The 22,851-nt window shown below is 39.9% G+C and overlaps 1 protein-coding gene across 1 annotated transcript; it reads right to left on the bottom strand.

Moving 5' to 3' along the window:
- Nucleotides 1-9,661: 9,661 nt before the first annotated feature.
- On the bottom strand, nt 9,662-10,561 carry LOC115734312 (putative phytosulfokines 6). Its single transcript, XM_030665046.2, has 3 exons — nt 10,310-10,561; nt 10,103-10,191; nt 9,662-9,973 (listed from the first exon to the last, which is right to left on the bottom strand). Exons 1-3 carry the CDS (start codon nt 10,404-10,406, stop codon nt 9,866-9,868), a joined length of 294 nt encoding a protein of 97 aa, XP_030520906.1. The 5' UTR covers nt 10,407-10,561; the 3' UTR covers nt 9,662-9,865.
- Between the last annotated feature and the right edge of the window lie 12,290 nt (nt 10,562-22,851).

Here is a 22,851-nt window from a genome sequence, read left to right on the forward strand (position 1 = left end):
TTGAAGTTGCGTAGCGTGCCGGACAACGTTCTGAGAGATTGGAGTTCATTTTTCTCCGGCAACCGGCCGGCCGTCGTCCCACCATTGCCAGCCCATTCTAGCGATGGCGGGGCAGTGGCGGCGAGGGTCCTGCAAGCCGTCGCCTGGTTTTCCTTTCTTCCTTTGCCCCTAAAAGAATGAAGCGAGGGGGCATATTCAAAGGAAAGTAATCTAACGGACAATTATTAAGGGCGAATGTTTATCCGGCTTCACACCAGCCATTTCTTTGTTCATCAATGAAAAGAATTAGTTTCTTCCTGATATAGCCTTAATCGCCAGGTTATAAATACTTTACGCTAGAGAGGGCAAAAAGGTAATCAGAAGACAATTTGTGGTAGAAGGTGGTAAAAAATTTACGTTGCTGATCTAAAATTTACGTTGTTGTTAATTTGGCGTTTCCTTGTTGATGCATCGATTTTTAGTGCATATTATTAAAGAAATCGATCCCCACAGTCGAATTCTTTCTGCGAATTATTGGAGGCGCCATTAACTGGGACACGAGAAAAATGCGAAATCGCAAATGACGTGACATCAAGCACAGCCATTTGGCCCGCGTTTCACAGATTGCATGGCTAAATACGAACAACAATAATGCTTTGTATTACGGAAAATTGCATTATAAACCTTAAAACTTATCATAGAAGTACAGCAATATCCTAAAATTTTGAGAAAATACAATCGAATTTTGAAAATTGTCAAATTGGTGACAACCAAATCATTTCCTTACCTCCGATTAAATGAAAATATTGAAGTGGGTTTATTATTATTATTTTTTCTTTTCTGCGCGACGTTGAAGTGGCTAAAACCTGAAGGAGAAGACCAAATACAACGTTTTGATACAAATATGATTTTTTTAAAGCCAAATTAACGGAATTGAAAAAAGGGTTTAGCGGAACGTTCTGTCTCAATAATAGTGTTGGAAGATGCGATATAGATTTATAACAATTTCGAAATGTTAGTATTCTTGGTTTTTTGACAAGTTTAAAATGTTAGGATAAAATTGAACACCATTTAAAAAGATTGGACGGTGAACACTTCTATTTTATTACATGTTTCCTATTAAATATCACAGCACTTGTCGAATCACGCGCATGTTGGGTATTTGCTTAATTTAGATGCTTTGGAAGTTTTATACAAGTGTATTAATTACGATAATCCTCAAATCACGAACGACTTGTCAATTGATTTTAAATGCCTCAACTTGTGATCACTCCTCCTCTGCCGGAGTATTCGGTCTCATGTCCAGTAGGAAAGATGCACGAGAGTTCATTTTGAAGCAGACATAAACAACTCGAAAGTTGGGTTGGCCGAACGATATAATGATCGACATCTTGCGTCTTAAGAAGCATGAGGATCTCATATTAAATTTCGACTCCATCGACCACTTGAAAACGGACCAAAATAAAGTTATTCTTGCAAATCATGCCGAACAAGCATAAGATATGGCATGTCTTTGAACCTGCTAGAGAGGTGAATCTGATGAGGTGCATGAGAATTGACACTAAATATCACAACAGCCGCAACAAATGTAGAGCGTCTACGTATTGCGAAATTTTTTAGATTAACTTTAGTTATATAAAAAATGACCAACTTTTAATGTATGACAAGGTCTTGTCAACCTAGAGGAGATTAATTGCTAAAAGTAGTAAATGTCATTAAGCTATCGACATCGATGAGGGACATTCTGCGACGATTGTGTGGCATTGATATCGATAATAGACAGTGGCCGACGACCGAAGGGAGTTCGGCGAGACTTATCGATGAAGGGAACAAAGGTTAGCCATCTTAAAACCTAGTTAAGTATTAAGAACAAGAGGAGGACATGGAGCATCAACAATGAAGTCATCGAACGAAAGATATTTCTCTAGATTGTGGGGAAGCTCTCCTTTTATATTGGCACTGGCCTTTCGCTCCATAAGTTCATGATCAGAATGTTTGATCAGCGCACGGAGCATCGACAACTGCGCCTGAACATCGAGGTGGGAATGAAACGGTCGTGCAAGATTCGTTCCCATCTTGTTTTGAAAGGAACTTCCATTATTATTTGAAAATATCTCACAATTGGCCTTCGTGACTTATTAATACGTCATCGTGGAGAATACGTGCCAGATCCGGAAAGTAACATGAATTGAGAGTATCCATTTCCTTCGAGGTTTCACACGCATTAAGATTTAATCTGGGTATCTTAATCTGGATATCCATGGATCGGATTTTTACATCATAAATATCTTCACGTACCATGTCGTCATAATTAAATTCGGTTAATAGCTAATAGAAAAAAAAAATTACTAATTCGACAGTATGACAGTACCACAATATTCACGAATCTAGCAAAGGAACAAGGAGAGAGAAACACATCGGACATGCGAGTTTGGTCCACACAGCACGAAGGGCATCTCCACGAGGAAAGGGCCACATCCTCCTCTCGTTCACCCTCTTCCGAGGAAGAAAGTATTTCTCTCTCTTTTGTCCTGTCTTTCATTATTGCAGACACTTGCCCTCCATCGCTTGGAGAGAGGACAGCGACTTAGACTCACACCGCATCTTTCTCTATCATTATCAGGAAGCAACTGGGGTCTTTGAGGTTGCCGACAACGTGGGGGGGGTTCCCCACCTTTTGCTTCTGGTTTTGGAGTTTTTCGCATGTGGCGTGCCTTGGTGGGATAGAGAGAGATCAGCAAAAAGCCGAATCCAGGGATTACTCTTGGCCTTTAATCAGGGGTTAAATGCGTGCGTTTATATTATATACCTTTCTAATTCTGATATTATCGGCATCTGGAGTGATCTGAACTGAAGAGTCCTTCCTTTGCTTTCAAGTGAGGAGAGAGCTGGCGCGTCACTTTCGCGTGCTGCTGAGATGCCCCATTTAAGGGGAAAACTCCAAAAGGATCATCCCCCCTGTCTTTTCACTCCTAGGTCTCGCTGGTTTGCCTCGGTGTGCTTCCTCAATTATTGCAACCGTGTTTTAGTTTTTTTTCGCGTTAGGCGATGGAGCACGTCGATCGGAACGAAAGATGGCCTTGACAATAATAAGGTTGTTTGGTTTGACGATGATCTTGCATGTCTACAAGAGTTTTTGAACCGATCTAAGTTTCATAATAAAATTTGAAATCTATCCGTCGAAATCAGTTTCACAATTTTTAAAATTCAAAACCTATCATACATATATTAAAACTTGAAACATCCGATGTTATAAGTTTCAGGATCGGTTCCAGAATCAACTCGGATTTTATCTATATTCTTAATTGAACGATTTTCAGTAAATTATCATTTTTAATGATCTTATTTTTCTGCTACAATTCACCAATTGTAACTCATATTTAAACACTTGAAAAATTTCAAAGATTAATAAAGTGAAAAAAAACTCGGTCATGGATATCGCCGGCAATGGAAGCTCAAACTAGTAATTTCATATTGCGCACTCATCATCAAATGCCATAAAATACTGTAACATCGCACGAAAACGTAAAGCAAGAAAAGCTCAAAGATTTGTTGTGGAATCTAGAACCCGCCCCTTGGAACCGATTCCTCAAGTTTTGTAATATGAAACCTACTCTGCAACCCCATAACCTAGAACTAGACAAGTAGGAGCAATTTTGGTTTTTCAATTTTCAGTTCTACCTTGAAATCATGTTTAGCCATATACAATACACATAGATAAAAGCATATTTTGTGCTTAATGGATTGCTATGCGACTTCGCTATTCTCTTATGACTCTCTTTTTTATTTTTATTTTCTTTTATTTGCACGGACAAGAATCTACTAACGATTAGATAAACAATATGACAATTTTAGAGACGACGATGAGGCGGGGCGGAAAAAGGATTGTATCATCCAAGCCATGCCACCCCGGACCATGCCCCGTGCGGGCCAAAATTCTCTACCCGGATATGGATTTTCCCCCTCACCATTAGGCCCCCAATCCACATTTTCCCAAAGTTAGGAACACTAGACAAACACAATCCCTTCGTGTGATTGATGTGAAGATTGAAATGAAAAAATTATCAAAAAAGTCATAATCTATAGTAATTGTGTCAATTCAGTTATAAATATATATATTTTACTAATTAAGTCATAAACATTTTGCATTTGTGTTAATTCAGTCATCTTGATCGGTCGTTGTTGAGTGGACAAATATTAATAATATTATCATATCTTTCGATTTTTTATTATTTTTTATTCATTTTTTTTCTTTTTTCTTTTCTCTCTCTTTTTTTGTTGGTTTCTTCCCACTAGCCGGCGAGCTGCAGCCGACGATGATCGCGGGAGCTTGCTAGCCACCGGGCGAGGTGCACACGGCCGTTGGAGAGGCCATGACTACCTTCGCATGTGGCCAAGGAGGCTGCTCTTGCCTTGTGGCCGGCTACCGACCACGGTGGTTACAAAAACGTAAAAGAACGAAGGTAAAGAAAAAAAATTGGAAAAAAAAATCTAAAGTATTAGAATTTTGTCTTTGTCGGCATCAACAGGTCGGGAGGATTAAATTGGCACAAATGCAAAAGTTTTATGACTCAATTGGCAAAAAAAAAAAAAGTTTATGACTAAATTAGCACAATTATTAGGACTTTTTAGGTAAATTTTTCAGATTGAATCGACGTATTTGGAAAACCATAAAGATTATTGGCTAAACGAGGTTTTTTTTTTTTTAGGAGGCTATACGAGTTCACTGTAGATAGTTCTCGTCATTAATTAAGGAAAGACAAAAGTTTCTCGTGAAAACTCTTCGTAAAAAATAAATAAAACATGATCAACCTCATCCCGGCCCCAAAATCCATTGACGCTTCATTAGTGCCAGGGTACAATCGTCATCCGAAAACAATTTTGACTGTTCTTTAAGATCTTTAGTGATACTTCATTCCTCGATGGAGGAATTCTCGAAATCATGTCCAAATTACAATGCTAGGTGATCAAAATTTAGAGGCAATCGCAGACTTTACGGATCTACTATGAAATTCTGTCGAATTGCAAGGGAATTAAAGCGTGCGAATAATACCTACAGCTTCTCTCAATTTGACTAGGTCGCCATGAGTAGGACTCCTTTCAAAAATAAAAGATGTACCATGACCTTGGGAATTGAACTGGGTGAGACATCTTGGGCTGTTCCAAATTTTAGAGTGGGCCTAAAACACACGTTAGCCCAAATCTCGTTCGTGCCGCCCTTTTGATCTGATGTGTCATTATCCATATGACATCGCGGCCCACGTGAGAAAGAGCCTCTTTCCGGTTACGGTCAACTAGAGGTGTCAAATGGGTGAGTTGGATTGGGTTTGAGTCGGGTCAAATATGGTCCGATCCATATTGACCCACTTAACCCGTATTTATCCAATTCAAATTCAATGACCTATACCCAACTCGTATTTCTTAAACATTTCTATATTTAACTAAATCATAAAATACTTTTTTTTTTATAATTTGATAAAAAAAATCATATTTGCTAAAAATGATATTTAACCAAATCATACAATACAAATTTTATGCATTTTATGAATTTTTATTTTCTTTTCTCTTTTTTTCTTTTCTCTTTTTTCCTCCTTCCTCCTTTCTCCTCCCTCCTCCATTCGTGACTCTGCAACTCCGCCGCAACCTCCATCGGTCGATATTCGGGGCTTCAGCAAAGGTGGGAAGGCCGGCAATCGACAACATCTCGACGAGCCCCGACTTAGCCGATCCGGACTAGGGAGCTCGAGGCCGGATCCCGACGAGCCCCGAGCTCATTGGCCCTCAACCGAGCCTCGAGGCTAGCCCTAAGCTAGTCGGTGGCCGTCGCCGACCGGTGGCGGCCAAGGCAAGGCAAAGGCTAAGGCAAGAGAAAAAACAAAATAGAAAAAAAAATTAATGTTACAATAAAATATTAAAATATTAAAAAATTGATTTTTTTTAATATTCATAAAAATTTATGTATGACTCTCTAATTGTCTTGCCTAACTCATTTATGTCTAACCCATTTATGACCCATTTAAAATCCATTTAGAACCCATTAGATTATTAAGTAACTCATTTATGACCCATTTAAACAGTTAAGGTAAACCTTTTTTGACCCACCATCATCAAATATAGATTGAATATGGGTTCTAAACCCATTTTGCCACCTCTACGGTTAACCCATGAAGGTTAGGGAAAATTGTCCCCATGCTATCGGCATTTCCATAGTGGCATATATATATATAGGGAGGGAGAGAGAGAGAGAGAGAGAGAGAGAGAGAGAGAGAGAGAGAGAGAGAGAGAGAGAGAGAGAGAGAGAGAGAGAGGCCCAGCCCGGGCACTTCCCATTACGAAATGAATTGACTTTACAAATTTTAACCGATTCGAACACGCAAATAAACAAGATTCCGCCTTATAGGTGCCTTTGGTTTGGCTTTAGAGAAATGTCTTTGGGAAATGAAAAGACCTTTAAGGCTAAAGGGATTTTTCGAAATGCAAATAATATTTGGTAAATTATGATTTTATGGGACAAGTTCACTAAAAGTCCTAAAATTTGTCGTGAAAGTGCAATTGAATCATCAAACTTTCAAAAAGTACAATTAAATCATAAAACTTGTTGAATTAGTGCAATCGAGTCCTTCCACTAATACCGTCGATTTTTTTAACGGAAAATGCCGACGTGGCATTTTTAAAATTATTATCTCTCCTGTGTGACTTTTTTTTTTATTTTTTCTTTAAGTTTTTATTAGATCGGATTTAAAAAAAATCTAAAATTTTATTAAAAAGAAAAATCCGAAAAACAAAAAGAGAATGGTGGGGGCAATGGGTGTCGCCACCGCTCATAGCCGAAGGGGTCGGTCGAGGTGGCGAGGGTAGTAGGCTTGCCAGCCCCAACGAAGGCCTCGCCGCCCTCGCCCGGAGCCGGCAAGGTCTTTCCAGGTATGTATAGCCCAGATTTGGGCATCCAACCCAAACACGGGCAACGCCTGCCCTTGTCGAGCGGACGTGGTCGATGCCTCGCCGGCCCCAAGAGAGGGCCAGCGACTCGCTAGGTTGGGGGAAGGCCTCGCCGCAGGTGATGACGGCGCTTGTTGGATTGAAGGTTTCGCTGGCAAAGTAGGGTGGTGTTTGTCCACTGTTCATCATTTCTAGTTGAGTGAGGGCTATGTGTAGTGGGACTGTGGATCAGAAGACTAGTTTTAGAGATGGATTCTCCGGTTACTCGAATACTTGATTTTTCGGGCGAAAAAAAAAAACCTTGGACGAGTGCATATAACTAGCACCAGTGAGATCTGCAACCTCTGTTAATCAACGAGGTCAAGATTCAAATGCAAGGTCCTGCGACTCAAATTAGATATGAATCTCATTACCTCAAATGTGAGGTCACCCACAGATCTGGGTTGGCAATTCAAATTTGGGCATGCCACGTCGATTACAGGCGACGACTGGAGAGGCCTCTGCCGAGGCTGCCCGACTTGCGAAGGTCTCGACCAGGGCCAGTGAAAGTCGTTTGACCCTCCGACGATGAGCGGTGGTGGCACCCACCACCCCCACTATTCTGTCTTTGTTTCCCAGGTTTGCTTTTTGAATGGTATTTTAGCTTTTTTTAAGGTGTTTAAATTTAATCTAATAAAAACTTAAATAAGAAAAAAAAAAAAGCCACTTAAGAGAGAGATTAATTTTAAAAATGCCACCTTAGCATTTTCCGTTAAACGAATTATCTGTGTTAGCGGAAGGACTTGATTGCATTAACTTGATAAAATTTAGGACTTGATTGTAATTTTGAAAAATTTTAGGACTCAATTGAACTTTTGCTACAAGTTTTAGAACTTCTAGTAAACTTATCCATAATTTTAAAGTGCATTGGAAAATAGTTTTGGCTCGAATGATGTTTGGCAAAATCACACTTTAGAAAATATCTTTAATTTTTCTAAAATAGGTAAGACTTAGAGGCCTGCGAGGCCAAATGTGGCTGTCGATTAGCCGGATCTAGTGTCAATAGCCTCGCCCGAGGTCACCAAACCTTAGACGACCGTTGCCTAGGTCGCACGACCCCAAGTGGAGCAGCTTGAGGTCCGGCGGCCGTCGCTTGGGTTGCGCAAGCCCAAGCCACGTATCCCGTGTGACGATCACCCGAGTTCACCGAACACCAGGCTAGGCCACCTAAGGTCGGGTGTCTTTAGGCAAGGCTACCGGCGCTAGATCTAGCTCGCCGATAGCCACATTCGGCCTAGAAGAAAAAAAAATTATATTTGCATACAAAAAATGTAGCATTCTAAAGGACTTCCGAATTTACCTTAGGCTAAGGGACTTTAGAGAGTCTTGAAAATGCAATTGCATATCGCAAATTGAGTCAAAAAAGTAGACACGTGTCATTTGTATCTGACCAAAGGATTTTAGAGCCCCAAAACTCATTTCAAATATTGAACCAAAAGCACTCTTAGCCTGTAATCGGCAAATCGATGGATGCCTCCGGCAATATTCTCGTCGGAAATTATTAGAAAGCATTGTGAACATTTATACAGTCCTTGATGGTGTATTCAAGCGCACTCACTTGTTATTCAACTCATCAAGAAAACAAACACTGCTCAATATTCCACAAGCCCATTTTTTTATCATTTCGTGTGATCGAGATATTGAAATGGAAACCGATCCATTTCAATAAGTTCAAGTGGCTTGAGGACATATATTGGTTTAATTTTTTTTGGTGAGTGCTCCAGACATCAGCGGCAAGGACATTTGTACCCTCCACGTCCAAGTCCCAAAGAATAAAACACGTCAAAAAGTGCAATGTAAGATGCATTCCGCACTCGACCCCAAAAAAAAAAAATTTGCTTTCCGCAAAGCGATGTCAGGTTCCCATAGTGGAGTACCAGCTTTTCCCAAAGTTGTACAGCATAGGTTTGCTGGATGCCCCAAATTGAATAGAAAAGAGAGAGAGAGAGAGAGAGAGAGAGAGAGAGATTAAGCTAGTACAGCTTTTTTGGGTGTTGCAATTGCTTGAACGGTTAATCCGAAATTTAAACCAACCAAGAACTAGGTGTCCATTCCTGTGTCTCTTCGTTACCTGATTCAATCGAATTGGGTTAGTCCGAACTGACCCGATTGAAAGATCGTTTGAACCGATAATTGCTGGTTACGAAATGGTGCTGTAATTCAGAAGCACGTTTTCTCGAACTAGCTATCTAAACCGATGCAGTGCGTGCACAAAATCGAAGCCACGGCTTCTAGTTCTTCCATTGGGCCGCAAACTTATCACTCACGCGAAAGCGATCAATATGGATGGTGCAAACGTTAGGTACCTCTCATCGACACACAATTGCCTTCGTCTTTTGCCCTAGGATCTCACAGAAATATCGCGGCTTTTCGAAGGTGTTTAACAAGCTCGGCAAACCTTATGGATTTCGTCTTCAAGGATGCTGCCCCCGCCCAATTCCCAGAAACGAAAGATTTTAATGTTTCTAGGATGTTTCTGCAACTTTAGAAACACCTTGTCTATTGCATGAATGAAAAGATAAAAAAAAGTGCAGGAGCGGCTATACACAAAATCGAACATCAGTGATCAAATGGACTGAAGATTTCGCTAGTCCTGCCATGATTTCGCTTAAGCTCTCGTCAATGCCCTTTCTAATTTTTTGAAATGCTTTAGCTTGTCATCCGGTTTAGCTTCATTCAACAACGAAGAGTAATGGGTTTTTGCTTTAATACGAAACAGAGTCCCATCCTTCCCATTAATAACACGGGTTAGGCCATTAACTCAGTTAATACACCCTAACTACAGACAAGTACAGGCAGGTCTCCAGCCCCACCCCACCCCACCAATATCCCATGATCTGCATGATCATGAAGTAACTGCAGCAAATTCTAGCTAATCTGCAATAGAACAAAGAGACAAAATCCTTAATCAGTGCTTGTGTTGCTGGGTGTAGATGTAGTCCAGGTGCGCCTCTGACATGAACCTTCTTTTTAAGCATTCTTCGTCGCCATCCTCGCATGTCTCCTCCCCCATCAGCTGCATTGAATTTTTAGTCACAGGCGACAGAACAAAAGAACAAATTTAGATCACGACGAAAGGAAATTGCAGAAAAAGGACATGCGAACGCAGTAGGCGAGGGAAAACAATGGGCTGTGCAACGCGTACGTCACGGATCAAATCATCAGTTCCTTCCGTCTTCTCTAGCATGGAACCTCCCGTGCTGGCGATCTTCTTCATCCCTCTCTCTTCAAGCCCTGGGAAAAAAGGAAAGAAAGATGCACACAGCTTTCCCCATCAGTTAGCCTTTCCTCGTCCTTCAAACGGGTGATGATGCGGTTGAGGAAGAATCGACTGATGAAGGGCTTCAGTTACCTGGTTCATTTGCTGCGTGTTTTGCAGCTGGACTTGATGATAGGAGAAGGAAGAGGAGGAAGATTGAAAGAGCAGGAGAGCATAAGCCAAACTTCATCTTTCGTTTTGAGCTTGTATCACAGAATCGGATGGTGGAGAAGATGAGTTTTTGGAGGGTTTTTGAGGGAAGGGGTGGTTGGGGATTTGGAAGGACTAGGAGCACATTGATGCGCTTGAAGACAAGCAAGAAACAAGTGCCACTGGAACTCCCTGTCTTCATTTTGCCTTCCCGTACGTTGCCCCTTTATAAATCATGTATTCCGCATGACCTCTCCTCTTCCAAATAGGATCCAAGGCCTAGATGAAGGTCGTGAATCAGACGGGCTTTCTTGGCAATTTGAATGATCAATAGTTGTGATTGATTCGATTAGCCTGAATTAGAATTCAGGCAAGAATTTTCCCTTAGATGTCATATAGTATGAGTTTTGGTACGCGTAATCCGAAAAGGAAATGACGGTTTGATTCCTTCGCCAAGCCGAAAGAAAATTCACGTCCCTCGATATAATACACACAAGTTTTAGGAAAACAACCGCATAATACCACGTCTCGGAAAATTGCGAAACATCATGCTATTAAAGTTTGTATAAACGACTCTACATCAACCATCATAGGTAATGTGACTCTTGACTCTTGAGATATACTAAGCTTTTACTCGGTCAATTTTACTCGAGCTAACTTGAGTATAGGAGGATGCCCGAAATCCCGCCCCCCAATGGGTTTCTCCGGGTTATAGTGTGCAGAGTAGCTGGATTTAGAATTAGGTGATCGAAGAACTATCGCGAGTGAAATCGAGTCGCGGCTCAAAGTCTCGCGGCTTTGACCTATTTAAAATTTATTTATGACTCATTAAAATTTTAAATAATCTATTTATGATCTGCTTAGCATATTTTTAGGGCGCGCATTGCAACACTACTATTTCAGAAATCAATTTCTACTCAAAAGTAAAAGTTAATTTTTCTACTTATGCTCTAGAAGTTAATTTCTAATCAAAGAAATTCGTTTGGTAAATGTTAGAAATTTTTATTTCTGAAACATTACCAACACAAAATATTTCATGAAAAGTTATTTTTGGCGGCCGAAAGATTTTTACTTTATTTTAAAACTTTTGAATTTCTTTCAAAAATAATTTTTCTTATTTAAAAATATTATTTATTTTTTAAAAAATTAAAAATTGTTATTCATTTTTTACTCTGGTGGTGGCAGACTGCGGAGGTCGGCGGTAAACTGCGGTGGCGAGTGGTGGTGGGCAATGGTCGGCGATTGGCGGTGGGCGGTGGTCGGCGACGGCAAGGATGGTTAGTGGCGGGCGGAGGTCGGTGGTTTGTGGTTGGTGGTGGGTGATGGCGACCTGTAGAGGTTTATGGAGGGCGGTGGCGGGCGATGGTCGGCGGACGTCACGAGCGTCGATGGTCGGTGGCCAATAGAGGTTGGCGATAGGAGGTAGTCAACGGTGGTCGGCGGTTGGCGGGCGGGGGGAAGGGCGGGAATGAGGGTAGGTCGCAGGCAATGGCAGCCGGTGGACGGTGATCCGAGATTGGCGGTGACGGAGGCGGGCGTGGTCGAAAAGAGAATGAAGAAGCAATGAAAGGAGGGTAAGGCAATGAGTACTTCTTGAGTTTTTTTTTTTGGGGTCCAATAAGTACTTCTTGAACCGAGAAGTAATGTTCTTTAACTTCTCAAATTAGGGAAAAAATAACTTTATAGGTAAAAATTCACTTCAGAAGTAGAAATTTATTTTTTTCTACCGAATGGATTTCTCCTTCAGAAACACTTTTGGAGCGTAAATCCACTTCAAGAAGTATTACCATGCGCTCCCTTATGGCGCGCATGACAACATTTCTGCTTCAAAAATCAACTTATTACTGGAAGATGATTATTCTTTTTCTACTCAAAAGCAGAAGTTGATGTTTTCACTTATACACTAGAAGTTGATTTCTGATAAAAGAAATTCGTTTGGTAACGATTGAAAATTTCTACTTCTGAAACATTATTAACGCAAAATCTTCTATGAAAAATTATTGCTGGTGGCCAAAAAAATTATACTTCATTTTTAAAATTCTTTAAAAAAAATACTTTTTATTATTAAAAAATATTATTGAGTTTTTAAAAATATTTTTTTTTTACTCCGACGGTCGGAGACTAAGAGTTAGCGTGGCGAGAGGTAGGTGGTAATGATCTTTGGCGGGGGGGTCGGTGGTAGTGATCAACGGTTGGTGGCGGTGGCTAGCGGAGGTCGGGGATGGACGGTCGTCAGCCGCTGCAAGTGGAGGTTGGCGGCGATGAGCGATCGGCGATTGGCTACTGCCGGCGGTGGGCAGTGGTCGCGACAGGCGGTTGGCGGCGAAGGTCATGGGCAGCGATGGGCTGCCGCCGGTGGAGGTTAGCGATGTGTGGTCGTAGTGGGCGGCGGCCAACGAAGGTCTATGGTGGGCAATGATAGGCAGCGGCGGGTGGCATTGGTTGTGGGCGATGATGGGCGGAAGTAGGTGGTGGTTACCATTAAGTGGTGTTGGAGGTCAACGTTGAACATAGTCGAAAAGAGGGTGAATGCGTAATGAAAAGAGTGTGAGGCCCGAAATACTTCTTGAGTTGAGAAGAAAATAATTTAACTTATCTAATTAAGGAAAAAAAATAACTTCAAAAGTGAAAATTTCACTTCAGGAGTAAACAAACGGATTTTTACTTCAGAAGTTAAATTACTAAATAAATTTCCACTTTAAAATTACTTTTAAAGTAAAAAATTATTTCGAGAAGTGTTAACATACGCACCCTTAACAATCTATTTACAATCAGTTTTCGATCAATCCAAATATGATCCAATCTACCCACTCCATCGAAAAGCATGCAAAAGCGAAATCCCGAAAAGATCCACAGGGAAATCGGTTGATGAAAGTCCCAAAGTCGTGAGAGAAACTGTGCTTTGCGTCACCGTCTGCCACTAAGTGGTCCACGGAGTTCAGATATAAATGCAATGGTGGTGGGTTTTCACCTTCTGACCGTGTCTAGGGAGTTGACCTTCTTGAAGAACACGGGGACGATCATTAAATCCATTCGAGTTAATAACAATTTAGAGTAGTCAAATAAGTGAGTTGAACTTGATCCACCTAACCATTTTAACCCATTTATATGCGAGAATAATAATATAAATAATTCTTATTTTAGTTTCATATGTATTGAAATTTTTAAAATTTTAATTTATTCAATATGATTATCACACTTTTTATTTATATTTAATTTAATCCTTGAATTATATGAAAATGTTCAATATTATCTGTAAACGTGAATTGATGGAATGATAGCATTGAACATTTTCATATAATTTAGGAACTAAATTGTTTGAGAGCTACATTGAACAAACTTAAAATATTTCCGTACTTAATCCAACCTATGAAAATCTGTATCCACCTAGTTAACCCACTTTAAGCCATTTATGTATATATATTGTTTGGATAAAATTGTTATTGCGATTATAAAGATGCTAAAGAATTCGCTTTCAACATTATATAAATTTTTTCGACCAAAAAAAACATTATATAATTTTTTTCATTTTTCATTAATCACAAAGAAGAGTAAGAGGAATATACTCCTTGGCAGTGAATTCATAAAATTATAGCAACAAATAAGGTGGAAGAATTGAAATTTTAATTAAATGAAACATAAGATGTTGACGAAAATGATTTATGCCGACAACGGATTGCAATGACAAGAATAGAGATTGGAATATTGTAATAATATAACAATTACAAATACAGCAACAAGAACATATATATCCAATAACTAACAGACGAAACTTACAAGACTAATTTATATAAAAAGCAATGGAGAAAAAAAAACACAGGCCTACTAGAATTTTTTTAATAGGGTGAAATTGGATCATCTTGCGGGTCTATTTGGACTTTTCTGAAATTGGGATAGTCGAAAGTATTTTCTCGTATGAAATAATCATAAAGGTAATTGAATTCGGGGTAAAGTATGAACCCATTTAAATATCCGTCTTTTTTTGAATTTTGTCATTTTAAGGCTGTTTACTAAACATAATTAAATCATGTAATATTTTTTTTTTTGGTCGGAAAACCAAATAACGACAGGTGTAATCATATCGTAGAGTTGCAATTCGTGCTAAGAAACGCACGGCGTTTTATCTCCGACAGCTGGCGTCCGTGCCCACATGTTTCGTCTTTCGATGCGATTTGACACGTGGACAAGGTTCTCTGAGTAAAAATAAAGCCAGCTTTGTTTTGACCAAAAAAAGTTGCAGCGAAAAGCAAAAATTCCTGTTAAATTAGAAGCTAAAATAGAGAAGAAAAAATAGTGAAAAGATCAAAACCCCTTTCCTCTTTGCTTTTTTATCGCTATTTCCTGTTCGTAAGATGTTTTTATATAGCCTGCACCTCTCGAAAGTTTTCCACCCGATCAGTCTCAACACTACCCGCAAACTGTTCCGTCCATGCCCGCTTGCATCATGCAGCATTCCGCTTCTAGGGCAGCCGGGAGCGGCTCCAAGGTATTGGAAGAAGTTGTGATTTGTACAAGAGAATTGCCCAATTCAAATCAAAATGTTCGACTGACCGGCGATCGACCAAAGCCTCGAAAATTCGATCTTTGAAATGTGATTTTTATCCGATATCGAAAGGCTTTTTCATGACTTTAAATTCATGTACGGGCTACAGGTTTCGTAATTCAATTGTCATTTTGATAGATTAATGATGGGTTTGGTTCAGCTTTTTCAAAGTCCATTGAAGCCCCAAAGCCCCAAAGCCATTTGGAGAAAATGTAGAGCGTTTCACAACCAGCATTGAACTTTTAGCATTTGGTCAAATGCTGAGTTATGATATTTTCTTCCAAACTTACCCTCACTTATTTTTTCAAATTTCAATTTTGCCCTCATTTTTTTGTTACATTATTTTTTAAATAAAAAAATCCAAACCCTAGATTGCGGCCATCGACCAGCCATATCTGCGGCCGGTGGCGATCGGCCGAGGCCGCCGGGGGTGGGGTGACACTTGGCGGCCATCGCCTTGGGTCGAGCGACCCTCGACGGACATCACACGGGCCATGTGAGCCCAAGTGAGGGTCGCTGGGGGCCGCGCGACCCAAGCAACTGTCTCCCGAGGTCACGCGACCCTAGGCGACGGCCTTCCCCGGGGTCGCGCGACCCCAGGCGGCCGTTGCCGGGGTTCGCACAACCCCGGCTGGCCTCGGGGTTTGGATTTTCCTTTTTTTTTTCTTTTATTTTTATTTAAATAAATATGATAGAAAGCCTCTTTGCAAATTTATTTTGTCGAACACTAATTAGCTCAATGTCGTTTTTCAAAGGATTTTCTTATCAAATGCCATAAGCATTTTTGCAAAGCCCCTTAAACTAAATATATTTACATTTCCCCAAAGCCCATTTCCAAATCGTTATGGGCTTGGAATGAATTAAAGAGGCGTGTGAAGTTTCTCGGCTAACGCACAAGCCCAGAGGACACAGCTATTGTGTCGTGTCTGGGTTGGAGGCCCATGAAGTGCTCTTCGAGTCGGTCACTGAGCATGGCGCCCATGAAGTACTAGATCTCCAATTTTTAGTTTCTCAAACCATAGTTAGATTTGGACCCAAAAAAAAAAAAAAAACCATAGTTAGATTAGATTTAAAAGCAAAAAGTTGCTCAAAAGTACCCAAAAGGGGAAAGGAACAAAAGCCAAGCCATCCATACTGGGCTGGATGGGCGGCGGTGAGGGCTCGCAACCCTTGCCGGTGAGCCCTCTCTCGGATTTGGGTGAGGCCCTCATCTGCGTTGCGGCGAGGAGGTTCGGTCCTTGCCTATGGTTGACGAGGGTCGTCGGCCCTTGTCAGCACCAGCGCAAATTAGGGAGTGACAATACCTTGAGCCCTGTCCATTCTTAAAAAGAGAAAATTAGTTTCTTTAATTTTTCAAATCGTTTCTAATATGACTTTTGTTGGGTTCCACATCGTGGTCGCGTGTCATTAAAAGATAATAGAAAAAAGTCATACCGACACCTTGTGTTAGCAAATCAAACGGAATAATAGAAGCATTTCATTGCACCGGCTTAACAAGTTTTAGAACTTTGCACCATTCAAGAGTCTGAAGTTTGAATTGTTCTTTTGCAATAAATTCCAAGTCCTTCAACGCACTTATCTCTTGAAAAAAAAAAAAAAGAGGTAGGACCATATTTCTACTTTTATAAAAACACACCAATTGAGAGTCAGAAGAAACCGTGCTGGTAGAGTATCCACACTCACCAACTTAAAAGGAAAAGGATATGCTTCCCACTTACTCTCCCAAATTATGATATTTTCATTTTTCTAATTCTTATGTGATTGCTGTTGTTGCCGGATTTTTATTTTATTATGTTGTCCTAAGCACATAATTTACCTCATTAATTCACCCCACGTGTCTCATTTCCACACTTTCTCGTTCGTCACTCTCACCGGTTTTGGGAAAAATGCCAAGTTGTGACCCCCCCAAGTTGTCATTAGTATTATGAGGGAAATTACATCCCACTCATTTAATTAAGCCTAAGCTTGAACCAACGACGAAATAGCCCTTTCATTATGGGGCAAACCGAGTCAATTAGGTAAGGCATCCTTATTACCATTTAATTTTGCTATTATAGAGCTCTTAAGAAATATGTTCATACATGTCACTTGCCGACTTTGCAATGAATATGACCAATTTAAAGTCTTCGGCCTCATTTTTTTTTTTTTTTCAATTGGGGCTAATTCTCTAGAAACAAAAGTCGCTCGTTTTAGGTCAAAATTCAATTCTATCCCCAAACATTTTTTTTTCTAGAAAAAAGATTCCGAACTTTCACTCCGGTCTAGAATCTGCCCAAGCTTCGACAGTCGCAACTGATTTTCTCAAGATTATCAACATTAAGAGGCTATTGTTGTTCCATACAAGCGCGTGTTTTGATAATGAACCTCTAATTGGCTATGATATTTATAATTATGAGTAAAGTAGTGGTAATTTTTGGACGTGTGAGCAGGTTTGGGATTAGAGTAAAAAATAGAGGATTTGTTTTTAAACAAAAAAAAATTCAGGGTAAAATTGGATTGGAGCTAAAGTTGGATATTATTTAAGAAATAGGGCTTTCTATTGGCCAATGAGAAATTTCTCCTACAAAACAAATGATGTTTGGTTAATTTTTTCTTTTTCTTTTTTTTGTGGGGGGCTCTTAAATTTGTTTCGAGTAAGTGGAACAATAAGCAACGGAGAACAAATTTTTAATGGACAAAGGAATCAAATGAAACATATGGTATTTAAGGGCTGAATTTGTCTCCAAGAAGGGGAGAAAGATTCCAAGGGAAAGTGTCTCCCTAGTCTCCAAACTAGGTCAGCTACAATCCTCCAAAGTTTGGTGGAAGTTTTTAAGGATAGTTGGTCCAATTGTCATATATTAAGTAATTTCACGCATCTCACATAATCAAAATGTCGATATTGACGTCTTAAAATGACAATTGAATTAATGAAAATCTCTATAGAAGACAATTCGTGAGTATAGACGGCTCGTGCTTTATATTAATTATTTGGCTTAGTAGTGGGTACAAAGATTGCTATTCCTTTTGTGGAAAAGCCCGATCCAATGGATTGTACAAATTTATCGAGAAGATTCGTGAATAAAAAGCTTGCTCGAAATTGAACAACTGCCGATGTCCATTGTACTGTGGTAGCTCATATGTCGAATTTAAAATGGTTCCTTTAAATTATGGGCGAGCATGGTCCTGTTCCCTCAAGAATCAAGGATCGGATCGGTGGTCTTAGTTCTAAACTTTGAAAAATTCGAGCACTGAACATATCACCAAAAAAAAAAAAAAACGACCAATATGAAAGATCACTATGCCACATTATGGGTTGTTCTTTTGTGTCGTTCCACATTTGATTTTAGAGCATCCTAATATGAAATTTCACCTTATGGAAAGCCATCATCTTCATCATATAAACATCTAATCGAGGGGCTGAGTTTGGACCAAAGGCCACTAAGCTACTTATTTTTTAGAATGTTAGGTTTTCTATTCACTTTTTGTTCAGAATTCAGTTTTATATTTAATTGAAAATTTGCTAGTCCGGATGAACAGTCCATAGGTCCGGTTTCCCCTCGAGAACTAAATATGAGCGCTCCAAAACTGGAACAAATCGACCGGTTCGGTCCGCCCCGAGCGATCCATTATGCCCAACCCTATTTTGAACTATACCGATGCTCGTTTCAAGTGGATCATGAGTCATTGGAAAGCTAACTCGGACGGATTTATAGCGTCGAAAGAGGTATCTCACGGCATGATACCTATTAAAAGGGGGAAAAAACATGTTTAGAGTATATTGGTTGCACAAAGTGGATCTGGCATTTGCCATTTGGCAATTGCATAACAGTAAATATTTGTCGACTTGATTATTTGTGAGATGATTTGAAAAATGCTAGAACGTATCCTGCTTGATCTATAGAATTGCTAAAGGTTACATGCATAAAACATGCCCATCTTATCTTGATAATATGGCCTAATTAGGAGCAGCTACACAAGACTCTCGTTTGGTTTAGCTGCAGCTGAATTTTAGCTATGACGTGTTCCACTTGTGTTGTAAAATGTTGTAACTTTTGTAGTTAGCAATACCTATTTTCAAGCAGCAGCACTTTAATATTAGGCGGAACACTTTTCCGAAAAATCTCCATAAATTGATTAGCTTTTGAAATAGTTGCAGTTTTCGAACAAAAAGAAAAAAAATAGTTGCAGTTGTCACGTGCTTGCTAGACATCTTATAAAAATTATCACCATCATTTTCCCAAAAAATAAATAATTCGAATAATATTTTTTTTTAAATCTAGTAGTTTGTTTTGCTTATAAAAATGAATGAATGAAAAAAAAAATTATGCCGTCCACAAAAATATTGAGACAATTTCATAATGAAGGATTTTTCATTGACTAATTATTTTTTGAGCGATACAAACGATATTATTAAGAAAATATATTTTTTTAAATTATTTTTTTTTTCGTGAGACAAATGAAGTGAATGTCACTTAAATTACAATAGCCAAGAACGATTACACTAAGTAAGTAAGGAGGACCCAAGGGCACCCCCCACACGTGCGCATTGTCCCAATTGTTCATTTGATGAAGCGAGCTGACCACCCACATCGTAAGACTGAAATTACCAAATCAACCCCGCTAATTAGGTACAGATCTCGAATCAAAAAACGGGTTAAAAGAAACTTAAAGAGCAGCGAGAGATGCCGGCAACAACGACCGGCCCCAAGAAAGAAGCGACCGACGCACGTCAGCCAGAGGTGTGGGGCTCGTCACTTACCAATTTGCGGTGGTAGCTCCCAACCACCACCGCGCACATCTTTCTTCACCTACCACAGCCATCTGAATCCCTCCCCGTGCTCACCATTCACCAAACCCCTCCCCACTCCGTACAATAATCCCCGGCAACAGCAATCTCTCCACGTTCTTCTCCAATCATTGTGACATTGCTCGAATAACTCACTCGAGGTACTATCTGCTCTGACTCGTCCCATAGCGAGCATTGCCTTATCCTAATAGTGTACCTCTGGCGTGCGGTTGGGTATATTTTTAGGAGGTCGCTCCTGGCAGCGTACCTCTGAACATGCTTAATCTTTGGAGTTCTAAAGCTAAGTATTACCGTTAAGTAAAAAAATGCATAATTTCAATTTTCACACACACACACACACATCATAAGCACACTCTCCCCTTATTCGGTGTGCAATTCAATTCATTCCTACCTCCATTCGCTATTCTAAAAGCCTACTAAGAGCCGCTACTTGTCTAGGCCTTCTGACTTTGGCCACCGCTCGTCGCCCTCATCGAACCGATCGTTACAATCGTCAAGTTCACATCTACTCGTATATTAACTTGCAACGTCGATCGAAATGGAAGCCCGAACCATATCAAGTATGTAACGAGGGGCATCCCCTAACCTTTTCAAATCCGGGTGCGCTCTTGTGTCCGTGTGAACACGCTTCTTCTCGAGCCTGGTATCTAGCGTCAAATCAAGTCGAGGATCTGGGGTTTCCAGGTGCACACCCGGACCCTATTGTTTATTCTCAAGAACTTGTTTGACTAAACTTCGTTTTTGGTAGGTGTTGACATGGACAAAGCCTGTCGTGGAGACAAGTTTAGGCTCCTGGCTCGTCCGATGATCGACATTTGGATTCGACGATCGACTTGGACAGCCCGAGATCAAGAAAAAACACCCCTTTTCGTGATCATTTCCCGATTAGTGCATGAGCATTAGGGGCACTCATCTTTTCCATCACATCGACTAGCTAGGAGATAAATAAGCAACGTCAAGGAAAAAGCAAAACCCAATCTAATGCCAAATCCAGGGGCGCTTCGTTAGTTTGTGCAGAGTTTTTGCATAGAAGTTGAGCAAACACGAGAGGCGGATTTGCTAACATGGGGAGATCCAATGATGAAAAAAGTTGACGAAGCGCAAGCGCAACCTAACTATTACAATATGGATCCAGAAAAGACATCGGGTGGCTCCATCTAGACGTGCGACTCCACCTAAGATTGAAACATCGTCGTTTACCCATCTTACTTTGACTTTGCAGTTGTAGTCCTCCTTTACGAAAAAACATATGATGCACTTCTTTCCACTATAGACAGTCGGTTGGAACGATAAATACCCAAGAGTAATATCTTCTTCTTTTTTTTCGCAATTCTTGACAGCATGTTCATGGTTATTCCACTTGATTGTGAAAGGAGTGTGTAGTCAGTTATAAGTGTGAGGAAAAGTCTCGTCTGAACACATTTGATTATGCACCAAAGCTCCCGACTCTTGTGCACAATCATCTCTCTTCATAACTCGCCAATCAAAATAATATAGGGTTAATACCATAGAAAACCCCAAGTCGATATACTTATGATAAATTTACTCCAAATTATTTTTTTAATCACAAAAAATCCGAACCAAGACACTTGTGACAATTTTACCTCAAAATGGCACACCTATGACAAATTTAGCCTCGATAGTTTTTGTTAATCTAACCCTTAAAGTGTTAATATGTATGACACATGGCAATTGACGAGTGTACCAACTTGAGATTTTTACATTTTGAAATTTTTTGTGATATTAACCCAATTTAATGGAAGGTAAATTTGTCACGTGTATACCAGTTTGAGATTTTTCGTGGTAAAAAAAATTAGTTTAGGATTTTTAGTGGTAAAAAAAATAGTTTGGGGTAAATTTGTCACAACTGTACCGGATTTGCATTTTTCGTGATCAAGAAAACAGTTTGGAATAAATTTGTCATGTGGGTATTGGTTTATGGTTTTTCATGGTATTAACCCAATAATGTAATAACTTCAGGGAAATAGCTTTTACAAGCTTTATCCTAGTAAACTAAAACCACATTAGGATCGACTGATCAAGTGCACGATCCGCGATCGAAGTCCATAAATAAAGGGAGAAGGGAGGGGGGAACGAAAGGAGGGAGAAGGAAGAAAGGGCAAAGAAAATGAAGTTCAACAAGATCATTTTTGTATCCACTATCAAATTCACAGCGAGCGGGAGGCATTTGGAAAAAAAAAAAACAATTCATTCTAAAGAGCACTTCCGAGGCAATTTCTTTCGCCGGCTGTGTTCGCATGTCGACACGTGTACCCATTCAATTTTATCGACAGACTAATCGTAGATGGAAAATTGCGGTTGTCGTCGTGCCAAATCGTTCGAGCTACTTTAACAAAGCTCAATGACGCACGGAAAAAAGAAGATGTTGACCTTTCGCGAAATTGCCCCATCTCACATGTGGATCAGGTGCACGGATTGCGTATCCGTTGACAGATCCCATGTGAAGGTAAACACTAAACGGACTCGTGAATGCACGCCATGGTGTGCCAAAGGGAGGGAGAAACCTATGCACACGTAAGGGATGAAGCATGTCAACCGAAGAGGCGACTCGACGCTCATTAGCGGATGTGTTTTCGAGAGTAGTTCTGTTAAAATGGATCATAAACCCATTTCTTAACCCATATATGATGAACTGGTTAGTTATATTCAATAAATGCGTCATAAATGGATTTAAACATAATATAATGTTAAATGAGTTTATAACTTAATTAGAACTAACTCCCTCTTATGACTCCCTTTTCATTTTCTCTTGCCCTTGCTTGATCTCACTCCGACTCTCACCTCACTCTGGATACTAGTTTTCCTAGTTTGGGTTAAATATGAAAGTGCTTTGGAAATATGGATTGGGTCGAGTATGAGTCACTAGATTTGCATTGCATGAAAATTGAACAAAACAAATTAAATGAAATTATTGGGGGAGAATTACAAAAAAAAAATGCTAAACCTATCGCAATTGTGTCAATTCAGTCATAAACTTTTTGTAATTGTGTTAATTCGGTTCATTTGGTGCCGCCGACGCCGACATGACTGATTTTTAATAATATTTTCTGTCTTTTCTTTTCTTTTCTTTTTTGTTTGGGTTTGGGTCGGAAGCCTCCTGCTGGCTACTAACCGAGAGCTTGCGAGCCCTCG

This window comes from Rhodamnia argentea, chromosome 6 (assembly GCF_020921035.1).
Source record: "Rhodamnia argentea isolate NSW1041297 chromosome 6, ASM2092103v1, whole genome shotgun sequence".
Classification (NCBI taxonomy): Eukaryota; Viridiplantae; Streptophyta; class Magnoliopsida; order Myrtales; family Myrtaceae; genus Rhodamnia; species Rhodamnia argentea.